This window comes from Panicum virgatum, chromosome 9N (genome assembly GCF_016808335.1).
Source record: "Panicum virgatum strain AP13 chromosome 9N, P.virgatum_v5, whole genome shotgun sequence".
In the NCBI taxonomy this organism is placed as follows: Eukaryota; Viridiplantae; Streptophyta; class Magnoliopsida; order Poales; family Poaceae; genus Panicum; species Panicum virgatum.
In genome coordinates, this window is record NC_053153.1 from 24139792 (window position 1) to 24155490 (window position 15699).

The following is a 15699-nucleotide window of genomic DNA, read 5'->3' on the forward strand; positions in this document are numbered from 1 at the left end:
GGAGCTCCATTAATAAAGAATAATTTCACTTTAATCCATCATCATTCATAGTAAATAATGGCAGTACAACACGACACCGACTGAAGACCAAACAGAAAATGGTAGAAGAAGAAAAAAAAAGAAGAGAAGAAACCATATCGATCCCCTGCTAAACGTAACATAAGTCTTGCCAGTTGCCACCACCACCACCACCACCAAAAGAATCATAAGCGCGCTGCTACTGCTTATACCTATGACGAATCCTCATCAGCTCATGGTCTATGCATCACCATCACCAAAAGAATCAATCGATGCCTGTCGTCTATGCATGTATATATGATGTATGTGAGGTGGAGCAGTATGCGGCCGGCGGCCGGGTGCATGGTCGTCGATCGGGTTGAGATCACTGCATGCTGGGCTGCTGGCTCCAATCCGGCAGATCGATCACAAGTTCATCATGTCCTTGACGAATCCGTACTTCTCCAGGAAGGGGTTGGAGACGTCCTTGAGCGGGTACTGGTCGATGCGGTCCTCCCAGACGCCGCCGGCGCCGGCGGCGGGCTTCTCCACCGTCCACACGCAGCTGTTGCACTTGAAGCCGGCGCCGAAGGTGAGCATGAGCACGCGGTCGCCCTTGCGCAGGCGGCCCTTGGCCTCCATGTACCCGAGCACGTACCAGACGCTGCTGGCGGAGGTGTTGCCGAAGCGGTGCAGCGTCATGCGCGACGGCTCCAGGTCGTGCTCCGTGAGCGTGAGCCCCTTGCCGACGCCGTCGATGACGGCGGCGCCGCCCGTGTGGACGCAGAAGTGGTCGACGCCGGCCCGCATGCGGATGGTGAGGTGGCCGCCGCCGGCCCCGCGCGGCTGCGCCTTCTTGCGGGCCAGGCGCGCCGAGAGGGTGGCGCAGGCGATGCGGATGAGCTCCGGCAGCGGCAGCACCCGGGGCGCCAGGACGCGGAGGTTGTGGACGAAGGCGTGCACGGCGGCGCGGGGCAGCTCCTTGCCGAGGTGGAAGCCCGGGCGGCCGGCGTCGTCCTCCATCTGGAGCGCGCAGTTGTAGGCCTCCTCGGAGGCGCCGGTGTGGGTGCGCACGACGTGGCGGAGGCGGAGCCGGGCGTGCGGGCGGAGGCGCGGGTCGTTGGTGAGGAAGTAGGCGCAGCCGCCGGAGCGGAAGAGGCAGTTGCCCAGCATGAAGGAGCGCCGGTTGCCGGCGTACCAGTTGGGCGCGATCGACTCCGACGTCATCACCAGCGCCACCTGCCCCGCGTGCGTCCTGCATGCCCCCCGGGCGTACGTCATCAAGCAAATACTAAATCATTGCCTTTTTTAACTTTTTAATCTACTTGCTAGAGAATTTTGATCGAGCGAGACCACAAGCAAAGCAAGCACAGTTAGCTTAAGCAAAGCAAGCACAGTTAGCTTAAGCAAAGCAAGCACAATTAGATCCTGCAAGGGCACCATTACTGATTTACCCCATTCCGCCCAGGCCACCATAGGAGAGCACAAGCAAGGCTGCCTTGGTCAGGTAAGGACGTAAGGTCCAGGTTCATTCATGCCCATCTGAGAGCAAACCATGGTGCGCAGGCATTAAAGCCGCGGCGGTAGAAGGTGGTGTAGCAGCAGCGGCGGCGGCCGGCCAGCCAGCAGCTATCGGTAGACTGGCCGCGCGCCGTAGCTACGGGTGGTAACGAGCCATGGCCCATTAATGGCTTCTTCACAGTCTAATAAAACCTTTAAAATTTTAAAATTTTTAGTTTAAAAATACATATGTTTAGAGCCCGGCTCTTTTAGAACCCGATTCTTAGATTTTCTAGTTCAAAATGTTAGGCCCTTTACCACCCTAGCCGTAGCTGGCTCTGTGGCTCACATGCACTGGCTCGGCAGCAGGCGGCAGCGCGGCATTCATGCAGCTGCTGCCCTCGGCCACAGCCCACATTTACTCTCGTGTCCATGGTGCCATTGCCATGGTGGTGCACGCGGCACCTGTAGAGACAGGGTGAGCCGAGCGAGGAAGAAGAAAGGGTTTTACTAGCGGGACGCACAGGAGGAACAATTCGTGCTTTGCTCGTTTGGGAGTGTGCCACATGCTGTGGAAACGTGAAATGCGCCCCTACTTTTACTGATAGAAAAAAATGACCTGACGGTCTGACATGATTTGTTTAACAAACATCAGGGATGTTTGCTTTTTTCAAGTACTGCCGATTGGGTCGGACGGAAGAACTAAATTGTTTTCAATTAGGCCTTATTTAGTTACGAAATTCAAAATTCTAAAACTATCAAATCGAAAGAAATCTTAAATATTAAATCTAGACGAAATAAAAAACGAATTATATAGTTTGCTTGTAAATTGCGAGATGAATCTAATGAACTTAATTAAGTTATGATTAGGCACTAAATTACTACAGTAATTTCTATAGTAAATATATACTAATGATGAATTAATTAGTCTTAATAAATTTGTCTCCTAATTTAGGTCTAGTTCTGTAATTACTTTTTTGATTAGTCTATTTTTAATACTTTAAATGTACAAACATTCTATTTCAAAAAATTTTACAGCTGAGCTCCAACTAAACGAGGCCCATGGTAAAATAAGCATTGGTTTGCAAAAACTAAACATTGCATTAACTCTTCTGATCTGATCTGATTGAGGCCCCGTTTAATTCCCAAAAAGTTTCAAACAATACTCGTCACATCGAATCTTCGGACACATGCATGAAAGATTAAATGCAGTTGAAAAAATAACTAATTACACACTCTAACTGATTACCACGAGCTGAATCTTTGAAACCTAATTAATCTATAATTAGATATTATTTGTCAAATAACAACAAAATGTGCTACAGTACCGAAATCCAAATTTTTTCACCACCTAAACACACCTTGGAGTGTTGGCTTCAGCTTGAATGGCGTGGAACCCCCTAGATGCACTGTGTGTACACCCTCCATATGACTGTGGGAGTGTGGATTGTGGTTGTAATCCACATCAAGCACTTTATGAGTAATTAGCAGCTGCTAGGGCCCGCTAGCATAAATTCTTGCCCAGCTTTAGTCGTGTCATGTGCTAGTGTGGGCCAAACTTTTTGATACTATTTTATTTCACAAAAGATAAAATTCCGGCTCTGCTTCCATCCTTGATACGGCACGCAGGGTTGGATGGAAAAGACTTCTATATAGTCGCTGGGAACTTATACTTTCAAATATTTTATTTTCAAACATTTTTATATATTAGAATAATCTACTAGACGTGGCCTGTCGTCAAATCTATTGCCAGCCTAGTAATAACTGCAGCTGATCCCTGGTGCCGACAGTACTGTAGGTCACAGTTTGTACTAGGACTTTAAGTGAGAACTTATCTTCGCCGTTAAGGGTGTGTTTAGTTCGCAAAAAGTTTGCGAAAAAATTGCTATACCACGTTTCGATTTTATTTGGCAATTATTGTCCAAATATGGAGTAATTAGTCTCAAAAATTCGTCTCGTCATTTATTTCCATACATTGTATCGTAAGATTCGATGTGATGCGCGTGAAAATTTTTGGGAACTTTTCGCGGAACTAAACGCAGCATAACTTGGAAACAGAGAAATTATAATATATAATTTGGGAAAGAAAACATACGGTTAATAATAGTAAAGACCAGTGAAAATGAAAATGAAAACGAAAACGCATACCTGAAGAAGTTGTTGACGAGGTCGAGGGCGATGAGCGTGGCGCTGCACCCCATCCCGGTGAGGTTGTACACCCTGACGTCCTCGCGGAGCCCGTAGCGGCGCACCATGCGCGCCGACAGCGACGGCGCCGGCGAGAACATGGACACGTTCACGACGAGGATGTCGACGTCGGCGGGGCGGATGCCGAGGCCCCCCGGCGCCGCGGACCGGGCGAAGAGCTCGTCGAGGACGGCGTGGAAGGTCTCGTCCATCTCCTCCATGCCCTCCCGGAGGCGGTCGGGCCGGGCCTCGCCGCCCTCGATCATGTTGCGCGGGCCGTACGTCTCCTCGCCGATGCCGGAGTTGACGATGACCTTGAGCAGGAACTTGTACTCCTCCAGCCCCAGCAGCTTGTTCCGCTGTATGATCTCGCCGCACAGGTCCGTCGGCAGCTTCCGGTTGTCCGTCGCCTTGTAGCACACGTAGTCCAGCAGGTAGCACCGCCGCCGCCGCGACCGCGCCACCAGCAGCCGCGCAAGCATCGCTGCCGAGTACGCCAGCAGCGTCAGCGTCAGCATCGTCGCCACCTCCATCGCCGCCGCCGCCGCTGCAAGTACTTCTTGCTCCCGCTCTTGTTCTTGTCAAGAGCCAAGAGGCGGGGAGATATACCTGCAGGGGCTAGACGTGCAGTGAGGAAGATGCTGGCAATGCGCGGCGCGTGGGGTTGCTGCTCATGGAAATGGTGGCGATGGACGAGAGGGAAACCGGAGGAGATGTGTGGTGTGACAGTGCGCGAGTTCTTGCTCAGCGAACACACTCCAAGCCGCCAGCTCTAGCAGTAACGAGCGTGGTGTGTCATGTGTGTGGGTGGGGAGGGACGAGGATGAGAGGGAGATTTATTAGAGGTTGGGAGAGGGGGGGGGGGGGGGGGGGGGTTATACCAAGGGGCTACCACATGGTCATGAGAACTTTCCTGATCTCGTCTACTATTTTTCTGTATTTTTTCTTTTCTGAAAGTGTATTGATCTCCTAGTTGGGTATGTTCAGATGAGCTAAAGTTAAGTGCTAAATTTAGTACATATTAGCACTCATATGCATCCTAAAGTTTTTTTAAATTTTGGTTAAAGTTTAATTCATTCTATTAGCACTTCTTTTGATGAACTAATGCTAAAGTTTAATATTTTCATCTATTAGCAGTATGCTGTTCAAGGCCATGCGCCCCCACACTGAGTTAATTATTATTTTATCATAATTATCTAGCAAATGTTTTATATAAAAGAAGGCATGCAAGGTCGGTACATCATTTGTCCTCCACACCCCGGCCCAACATACGCCATCCGTCCAAAGAAAAAAGTCATTTTTTAGTTTTACAATAAGCTAAACTTTCTTTGGTGTTATCTTAAAAATGTTAATATTTATGACATATATAATTATGGAAACATATCTTTTGCAATAATTCTAATTGTACATATTTGGTATCATAATATCAATAAATTTTAATAAATTTGTTCAAAGTTGAGAAAGTTTAACTTCGAATAAAATTAGGGAACGACTTGTTTGTTAGGACAGGAGTAGTAGTAAATAATGCATAACCGTCGGAAACGGTTCCACTTTTCAAAAATATCAATTTGTATATTTGGTGCCGAACAACCCTAGCAAATCCCTACTTGCATTCCTACTTCTAAATTAGAGACCGCGAGCAAACAAAAAAAACAACTACAGCTGAACCCTCAACGGGGGTTGAGAATAGCGAGGCACCCGAATCCGCCGAGCTGGAGCACCCCGCCGCCTCCCGAGCTGCCGCACCCACGCTGCCGCCGTGGAGCACCCCACGCTGTCGCACCCACAGACGCAGCGGAGCTCCGACGACCACGGTAGTACCGCCCTGCTCCTCCGCGCCGCCGCCACGGACTGGGCTGGCAGTCCCGCCGCAGATCCTCTCATCGCGCCGTGCTGCCGCCGACCCCACCACACCATGCTGCCACCGGCCTCGCTGCATCGCACCATCCCTGGCCTGACCTTGCTGCGCCACCGCTACCGCCAGATCTCGCTTGCCCACACGCACACATCGGAGGCAGGAACCCCTTTTTCTCTCTTCCCTCGGCTAAGAAGCGTCAAGCAGCGTAAGAAGCAGCAACGCCACCCATGGACTAGTCGGACGAGGGGTTCGACGAGGAGGAGCAACCGTTTCTGCGTAGGTGGCGGGGTGCGAGGCCACGTTCTCCAACTGGAGGCTGGCTCTCACCTGACCGTCGCTACGCAGGTCGAGGTTGCAGTCCCCTCTGCGCCCCGGCCTGACCCCACACTCCAGGTCATCCTCGCCGCGCCGTGGAGGCGGGATCGTGGCGACGAGCCTGGGCAGCTCGGTGCGGACAACCAGGAAGTCATCGCCGAAACACTCCCTAACGCCCTGTCTGTGCCGCCAGCCCGATTCCAAGTTAGACACCGACTGATGGGCCCATCTGTTAGAATGAAAGTAGGGGTTTGGTTAGAGCAACTCCAACAGATTGATCTTCCAATTTTCTCTTTCTTACTATATAGGGAAATTCCTTTTCTTAATTTCAACATATATAGAAGAAGTGCTACAGCAGATTGATTTCCCCCCCTTTCTATATGGAAAGGGAGATGTGATGTCTCACATTTCTATTGGGAATTGGAGAGAAATTATTGGGGATTGAGAAAAAATAAAGAGAAAGGAGAGATGAAAAATCAATCTGTTGGAGTAAGTTTTTTTTAACATCAATCCCCTGTATTGAGAAAAAGTGAATAGGGGAAATGTGAAGATCAATCTATTGGAGTTGCTCTTAATGAGTTGTTGTTGGAGTTTATGGCAAAAATCAAGGACCCAGAAAAATAGAAGGAGACCCTACTTAATAAAATAGGGATCTGAAATAGTGGCTATTGCTGGAGTTGATCTAAAGTTTACCTTTGCAAATCTTTGTATTCAGTGCTGATCTCTGTGCTTGGCGTCGTATCCATGAAACATAGTAAATTATTTCAGCTCATTGTTTATATCATTAGTTGTCCGACAAGAAAGACCAATGAATACAAAAGAAAATTTTCCACTGGGATCAACATGTCATTCCTAACATCTTTCCTGTTTGTCTCTCAGCAATCGAGACAATAGCTTCAAGTAGGGATGCAAGCAGTTTGTTCGCGACCAATCAGTTTATAGGTTACAGTCTATCAACCCGTGCTCCCGCATGGGCTAAATAGAATTAATATAAAAATGAGATCAATAATTATAATTATCTATCTCCTCAAGTTTTTTTCATCTATTAAATATTCTAACATATACTCTAAAATATATATTTGTCATTGTCTAGTTACAATAGATTTCATTTTCCTTCACACCTCCATATATATTCAATATATGTTTAGTTGAACTATTTATTTATGAATTGCTATTCTTATCTCTTCCATCATACATGAATATATGGTGACATATATCATGGTAATATTTTATATAAATAATAATATATTAATATTGATAGAAATAGAAATAGTAATTTAGAATTTTATATTGATGCACTTTAATATATTATTATATTTATATAATTTAGATTCAAATTTATGAGTAATTTAACTTGTAATAATAATGATATAATTGGATAATTTATATGCAAATTTAGAGAGGTATTTGTATTATTTTTATAATGGCATATGTGGGTAATTTACACAAATATTAGAGCGTTACTTTAGATTGTTTTCATAATGGCAGAAGTGAGTAATTTAAATACATATTTAGGGGGTTATTTTTTGAAATATCACAGTATATGAGCTACTCTGTACGATTTTAATGTGGGCCTTGTTTTCATCTAAGGTTATTTGATAGGTCTAAGAAATTATATCGAGTATTTGAGCATGTAGAAAATATTAAATGAAAAATTTATCTAATAATACAAAGTTTTAGATCTCCTCGAGTTATATAGTTTTAATACATTATTGTTTCTTAATCCGAATTTATATGAAAAACTGATAATAAGTTTGCATGCGGATAGGGTGGGCTGTTGCTATCAAGTCGAGCCACGAACCGGCCGTAAAAATCCATCTTTGTTTATCATTTATGGTTATTATTATGAAGAGGAAGTGCCTGACAAAAGCCGTATCTGACTTTGCGCTGTTGTTGCTGATGACAGACACGGGGAAGTCCGTTTGTTTGGCGAGTAAAGCATTGGATTGCGATCCCAGATTACCTCACGCATGATCAGTTCCTTTGGAAGTGGACTGTGGACAACGTGTTCACGACGGTCTCTGCTTACCGTGCTTTCTTCATTAGGTAATCATCGATTGAGGGTGCTAAGATCTTGTAGAAAACTCAAAAATGCAAATTTTTTTGCATGGCTTGTCATTCATGACCGGTGCTGGCCAGCGGAAAGGCGAAGATCGAGGGACAACATATAGTAAGAGCATCTCCATCAGTTTGGCAAATCGAGTTGCCATCTTTGATTTTTGGCAAAAACGTTAAAAATACTCCTCCAACAGTTTGGCAAAAGATTTGGCAATTTTTGGCAACTTGGAAAAAACCAGCCTCCAGCGCGTAAATATACGCGCGCGGCGCGCGGTTGGCATCGTGATTTCTAGTCAGGTGGGAGGGTGAAAAAAGAAATAAATAACAGAGAAGGGTTCCTGATTTAAGTTTTCAAGAGGTGGAAGGGCATAAATATAATTTTGTTTCTCTATCAGGTTTCTGATGTAAGTTAGATCTGGATTTGGCAAGTGAATTATGCCAAACTGTTGGAGATAAACTCTTTTTTTATTTGGCATATCTTTTTAGAAGTTAGCAAAACACAAGATATGTCAAGCAAAATATAGCAAACTCTTGGAGATGCTCTAAGAGGGCACGTGCATTGTTTGCAACCAGGAGGCAGAGTGTATCTTCCATCTCAAACGGTGTTTGCCGAGTGGTGGATGGTGGCTCGGAAACGTATTGCCAACAAGGTTAATCGCCGTTGCTTTGATTCCCAGGTGGTCCTCACTATTTGGACCATCTGGAACGAGTGGAACAGGCGAATTCTCGATCATAACACTGCTAGAAAATCTCTCATTAGTACCGGTCAGGAACCCCCGGTTTGTACCGGTTTCCCGACCGGTACCGCTCCCCCGGTACTAAGTGCACGCGTACTTAGTACCGGTCAGCTGGCCCGGTACTAAACTGCTGGCCACGCCAGCAGCTAGGCCGAGCAGTTTAGTACCGGTTGGTAATACCAATCGATACTAAACATTTTTTTTTCTTTTTGATGCTTTATATTTGTTCTCTTTTCCTTTCAATTTCAATTAAATAGTATTAGTAGTCGTACTCGCTGCGGTTTGTGTATTCGTACTCGTACTCGTATCTAGAATTCATATTTGTATATGGAGCAAAGCAAATAAAAAAATATATACACACATGGATAAAAGAAATGTTAGAAATTATATACATACATGGATAAAAGACAATAATATTTACAAGTATGAATTCTCATAAGTTTTTTCTGACAAATTCTTCAATAATTCTAATCATCTGCATCGTCATCGGCACCGGCATCCTTCTTGCGGCGTTTGTTGAGTTTATCGGCTCGAGCCACACTTATCATTGGATCGAAATGAAATTCATCTTTTGGATTTATCACCTCATCCAACAGGAATCCACAGAGTGCTTCTTGAATTGCCCTGATTCTTTCCGGTTCGATGAGGTTCTCTTTCATACTCCAAATCTGTCAACAACAAATAAACACCAATAGTTTAATTTAGTACATGCATGGAATTAGATACAAGAAATTGTTACTAATGTTATACGTACTTCGAAGTTTTCTTGTGTCACCCTCTTGGTATTTGTCGGTACCCACGGGTCAGGCTCTTACCTCACCGGGCCAACGGCCCCGGACCCGCTCCCCGCCTGGGGACGGGTCCGGATACGCCACGTGTCCCTGAGTAAGGGAAGCTCCGAGCTGACAGCCGAGGCCTCGGACCTCCCACGCGGTAGAACCAACATACCACCCGGGGGGTCCGGAGCCGCCACGTGTCCCGCAAGCGCGGGTACAGGCTCGAGCGCGAGTCTTCTGCTGGAAGACTCGCCCACCCACCGCATTCAATGCGGGTGGTTCAGGCGTGCTCTGCCGCCGCGGCACGCGCGGTAGCCTTTGTCAGGCCTCACTGTGGACCACGTATTACCAAGATACACAGTGCAGCCGCCTGTGCCGCACCCGCGCAGAGCCCCTCTGCCGTATTAATTGGACATGACGGCACGGCACTTTTGCATCATGCCGGCTACGCCGCAAGCTACGCGGCCCGTTCAGCTACGTGGCAGGCGACGCCGCTAGCTACGCCTGGCGCCGCTCCGACAAGACAGCGCCTGGACATGCAGAACGGGGGATCCCTGGAGCAGGCAAGGAAATCCAGGAGTATGATCTCCTTCGCCTGCAACGCCATAATATATGAACAGTATGTTACTGTTACTGCATCGGTTGGGCCCACCTGTCGGGGACCCAACAGCCATGTACGCGCCTCCCTTGAGATATAAAAGGGTAGCGCTCGCTGTACACCACTGGCTCTCAAGGGGCATACACGCAGACACGCTGGATTCAGCGCGGACTCTTCAGTCTTGAGCAATACAGCACATAGTGGATGTAGGGTATTACGCTCCGGCGGCCCAAACCACTCTAAACCTGCGGTGTTCATCGCGTTCTTGAGTAAGATCGAACTAGTCGCTAGCTAACCCCCGAGTACTCTCCCTCTGGGCTGAGGCGGGTGCATTCCGCCATCCGGCTGTGGTTTGCCACGCCACGATAGTATCTGTGCAAAAAAAGTGCATGTGCTCACATACGTAGTATCCACAGAGGTTGGTTCCTTGGTTCTGTCTCAAACACTATATACATATATACATATATACATGTTATGAAATATTCATGCTGTTTGAATAAATGAAAGTAGATGTGCGATATTCGTACCGCCTCTGGGCTGAGGCGGGTGCATTCCACCACACGGCTGCTGTTTGCCACACCACGACATTTGGCGCGCCAGGTAGGGGCTAGCGAGAGTGCTGGTTTTAGTTCATCTTTTCCTCGTCTCCATGGTTCGAGTGGACGACGTGGAGATGACAGAGGGTGTGGTGTCATCTGCGCCACACGCCTCTCGCCTTCCTGCCCCAGGGGCAATGGTGCCCGTGGAACAGCCACCGTCGGCGGCGGCGTGCGCTGCTCGCCGGCAGGAGTCAGGGTGCCCGTCAAAGGCCCCCTCACAAGCTGCGAGCGGCGGGGCGCTGGCGGCGGCTAGGGAGTTGCTTCGCAACCCTCCGGCTGCTGCAGCCTCGCCAGACGCCTTGAGACAGTGGCGGGATGACGTTGACCGTCTCCTCCATCTGGCTCAGGCCTTCCTCAGTTCTACAGGGACTGGGCAACGACCTCCGCCTGGCAATGCGGTGGTACCCTACCACCGGCGCCAGTGCGGTGCATCGGCATCCATGCGCTCCCCCACAGTGAGGGGTGCACGGACAGAAGACCTACGGGCGGAGCTCAACCGCAGGCGTGCGGGTGAGGACGCCCGCATCTCCGTGGAGAGGGCGCGAGAGCGCCGTCTCAATATTGAGGGCCGCAATCTCAACGCCGACTTGGACGTGGTGGCACCCAAGCCTCCGGTGAACGCCCGGATACAGTCGGGTGCTCTGGTGGCTGGGGTGGGTGTAGCGAAAATGGCCTCTCATGCCATATTTCAATATAATGTTTTGGCGATTGATGACATACACAACACTTGGACTAATATGATTGTTAAGATGAATATTCCCAGGCTTTTAGGTTCAAGTGATGACAAAGAGAAGATAGGCGTAGCTAGGCCCGAAGGGCCGCCCCTACGTCCAAGGGACAAGAATCGAAGAGACTGTGAAGAAATTCAATACACCGGTTGAACCGATGTTAAGGAAAAGACACACGCCGGTGTAATTGTCCAGAAGCTGGAAACTGAAGATACACTCACCGGATTAACCGACGTTGAAGAAAATACATACGTCAGTGCATTGTCAAACGAAGACCGAAGAAAATACATACACCGGTTGAACCGACGATGCATCGGTCAATTGCATCGGTTCAGTTGTCCAGAGAGGTGGTTTTTGGAGGAACGTGAAGAAGTTACAATCACCGGTTAAACCGACGCTAATTTTACATACACCGGTTGATTGCATCGGTTAAACCGGCAATACACCGGTTATTTGCTAACGGCTAGTTTTTCAAGTAGCAGTTTACATACACCGGTTGAACCGATGATGGCTTTTGGGGTACGTCGGATTAACCGGCGTTAAGCACTTTTCGGGCAGCTTTTCTCCAACGGCTATATTTGCTTGTGCTGCCTATATATACCCCCAAGGCCGGGTCATTTGAGTGTGCTGGAGTTCAAGGAAGTATACAAGAGCTAAAGATCATCTCCAACCACCATAGAGCTTCATTGTACATCATATAGGCTTAAGCACACTTGTGAGAGTGCTTAGTGCTTGTTTAGGCTTAGTTCTTGAGAGAACTAGCTTGAGAGAAAGTCTTGCTGCGGCAAGCAACTTGTGTACTCGTCGTGTGACCCTCCGACTTGGTGTGGAGTGGCAACGACACTTTGTGCGGGGAAGGAGGCCCCTACTTGGTGTTAAAGCTCCAATATAGTGAAGACGGTGCCGTGGTGACGCTTCGAGATAGATGGTGGCGGTGACCTCGTCTTTGTGACTTGGCGTCACTTAGCCTTTGCTTGTCGGGAGCCTTGGAGGCGTGGCAAGACGGTGATCAATCGAAGAGACTCGGCATCACACTTGTTCTTTGTGAGCAAGTGGCCGTGGACGTAGGGAGGGACTTTGGTGTCCTAACCGAACCACGTTAAATCGTGTGTCTTGGTGTCTTCACGGGAGTTTGCATATCCTCTCTCTTACCGCTTTACTTACCACATTACGTTTCCGCATTTACTCTTTCTTGCTTACCTTTACTTTCCTAGTTAGTTTGATTAGGATTGGCTATAGGTTGCAAGTCTTTTGGGGTAAGTAGAGGGTAGCATAGATAAACCTTAGTCATAACTAGCATGTGTAGGACGTGTTAGGTTTATCTTATGCAATTAGATTGAGCCCTAGGATAGAAAAGCGATTAGCGACCCTATTCACCCCCTCCCCCTCTAGGGTCGGACACCCCGGTGATCCTTACAGTGGGCTGCGCTGCGTTTGCAGATCACCTCCGCGCAGTGGCATGGCCATCTAAGTTCCGCCCGCACCTACCAGAGAAGTACGACGGCACCACTAACCCATCGGAATTCCTACAGGTGTACGTTACTGCCATCACAACAACTGGTGGTAACGACGCCGTCATGGCGAGCTACTTTCATGTAGCCTTGACTGGGCCAGCCCAGACTTGGCTCATGAACCTCACTCCTGGGACAATCCAGTCCTGGGAGGAGCTCTGTGCGAGGTTCACTGCGAACTTCGCTAGTGCATACCAGCAGCATGGTGTGGAGGCCCACCTCCGCGCTGTGAGGCAGAAACCCGGAGAGAGGCTCCGGGCATTCATCTCGCGCTTCACCAAGGTACGGGGTACCATTCCTCGTATCTCCGATGCATCTATTATCACTGCTTTCCGCCAGGGGATACGTGACGAGAAGATGCTCGAGAAGCTGGCGACGCACGAGGTAGAAAGCGTTACCACGCTTTTCTCCCTGGCAGACAAGTGTGCCAGGGCCGCTGAGGGCCGCGCATGGCACTCAGCCCCCCAAGACGGAGACGCCAAAGCTGGAGGCTTCGGTGCTACCGCTCAGGGCGGTGGCAAGAAGAAGAAGAACAAGAACCGGAGTCGCGGGGAGCCGCAACCTGCCGGACCAACCGTCGCAGCAGCGGCACCTGCTGCTGCGGCACCAGCTGCTGCGGCAGCGGCTGGATGCCAGAATGCACATGGCAAATGCCCTCGCCCGCAAGGTGGCAGCGGAGGTTCATGCCCAGTGCATCCCACCGCTCGCCACAGCGTCGCTGACTGCCGCGAGATCCAGAAGCTCGCGAAGCGGGTCAGCGGGCGGCGTGAGCAGTCCTCCAAGGACGGCACACCCCCTCCTCGCCAGCGACCCGGTAAGGAGAAAGCCTCTGACAGCGGGGCCGCAGCCGGGGAGAAGGAGCTGGGGTATCAATCCCCCGCTCGGGAGCTGAAGGGCGTGTACCACGACGACAACTCTGACTCCGACAATGACGACCGCCGCAAGAAGCTGTATGTAATGTACGGCGGAAGCTGGGAGCTTGTCTCCCGGCGGGACGTGAAGACCCTTCGCCGAGAGGTCCTTTCGGTGAAGCCGGGGGTCCCGAAGGCGGCGCCGCACCAGAGGTGGATGAACACCACCATCTCTTTCGGGCCATCCGACTGCCCGGAGAATATGGCTGGGACCGGTGTGCTACCTCTAGTCACCGCCCCTGTCATATCCAACGTCAGGCTCTATCACGTGCTGATAGACGGTGGGGCTGGCCTCAACGTCATCAGCTATGCAGTGTTCAAGCAGCTGCAGATCCCGGAGTCCAAGCTGACTCCCTCTCGCCCATTCTCTGGAGTGGGCCCACATCCGGTGTTCCCTCTGGGGAGCATCACACTGCCGGTCACGTTCGGGACCGAGGAGAACTTCCGCACAGAGAGCGTTCAGTTCGATGTTGCGGAGGTGAACCCCCCGTTCAACGCCATCATTGGCCGGTCGGCACTCTATCGCTTCATGGCCATTGCCCACTACGGGTATTTGGTCTTGAAGATGCCTTCCCCTGCTGGTGTCCTCACCGTGCAGGGCGACCGTACCGCTGCCGTCGCTGCAGTTGAGAGACTGCATGCTCTGGCGGCAGAGGCTGCACGTTCCGAGGAGGACCCATCCCCCTCGCAACCCAGGGCGCCAGCAAAGGCACCTAGGGTTCAGCCGTCTGATCCGGACGATGTTCCCGTGAAGACGGTGCAGATCAGAGCGGACTCCACCAGGATCACCCATATCGCGGGGAACCTGGAGGAGAAATAGGAAGACGCGCTCATCGCTTTCCTCTGGGCAAATGTGGACGTGTTCGCCTGGGAACCGTCACAGATGCCCGAGATCCCCAGGGAAGTGATCGAGCACAATCTGAGGATCTACCCTGACGCCACGCCGGTGCGCCAGAAGCCTCGAAAGCAGTCCGTGGAGCGGCGGAACTTCATCCGTGAAGAGGTCCGCAAGCTCCTACACGCTGGCTTCATCGAAGAGGTCCACCACCCCGAGTGGTTGGCCAACCCTCATGCTGTGCATTTCTCAGGAAGTGGGCCGCGAGTTGCTCGCAGAGATCCATGGAGGCGAGTGTGGAAGTCATTCCTCATCTCGCACGTTTGTTGGCAAGGCCTTTCGGCATGGCTTCTACTGGCCGACAGCACTCCAGGATGCCGCTGAGCTGGTAAAGTCCTGCAAAGCATGCCAGTTCCATGCAAAGCAAATACACACACCGGCTCAAGGTCTGCAAATGATTCCGCCCTCATGGCCATTTGCTGTGTGGGGCGTGGATATCCTGGGGCCGTTCCCCCGGGCCGTCGGCGGGTACCGGTTCCTCTACGTCGCCATCGACAAGTTTACAAAGTGGCCGGAGGTTACCCCTGTGGTGAACATCACTAAGAAGTCAGCAGTCGCATTCCTCAAGTCCATTGTGTGCAGATTTGGCATCCCAAACCATATCATCGCGGACAATGGGACCCAATTCAAAAGCAGACTCTTCCAAGAGTACTGCGAGGACATCGACATCCAGCTATGCTTTGCGTCTGTGGCACATCCCCGCATCAAAGGACAGGTTGAGAGAGCGAATGCAGAGATCCTTAGGGGACTCAAGACCCGCACCTACAACTGCTTGAAGAAGCATGGTGCCAAATGGGTTGATGAACTTCCGGGCGTACTGTGGGGCAACCGGACCACACCCAGCCGAGCCACCGGGGAGACTCCATTCTTCCTGGGCTACGGGGCTAAAGCATGCCTTCCCCAGAAATTCACCTGGGCTCACCACGGGTCCAGGCTTTTGATGAATCCATGCAGGAGAAGCTGCGGCGTGACGACATGGACTTCGTTGACGAATGAAGGTGGCGAGCAGCAATCCGAAATGCACGCTAC

General features: G+C 50.1%; 1 protein-coding gene across 1 annotated transcript; it reads right to left on the reverse strand.

Moving 5' to 3' along the window:
* On the reverse strand, window positions 1-4526 carry LOC120690912 (3-ketoacyl-CoA synthase 12-like). The gene is made up of 2 exons (XM_039973807.1): window positions 3646-4526; window positions 1-1252 (listed from the first exon to the last, which is right to left on the reverse strand). Exons 1-2 carry the CDS (start codon window positions 4215-4217, stop codon window positions 424-426), a joined length of 1401 nt encoding a protein of 466 aa, XP_039829741.1. The 5' UTR covers window positions 4218-4526; the 3' UTR covers window positions 1-423.
* Window positions 4527-15699: the final 11173 nt, after the last annotated feature.

Excerpts from the sequence above, each read along its gene's own strand:
- LOC120690912 (XM_039973807.1), bottom strand. The coding sequence starts at position 4,217 with ATGGAGGTGGCGACGATGCTGACGCTGACGCTGCTGGCGTACTCGGCA. Across the intron at positions 1,253-3,645 it reads CTCGTCAACAACTTCTTCAG|GACGCACGCGGGGCAGGTGG; the intron begins GTATGCGTTTTC and ends GGGGGCATGCAG.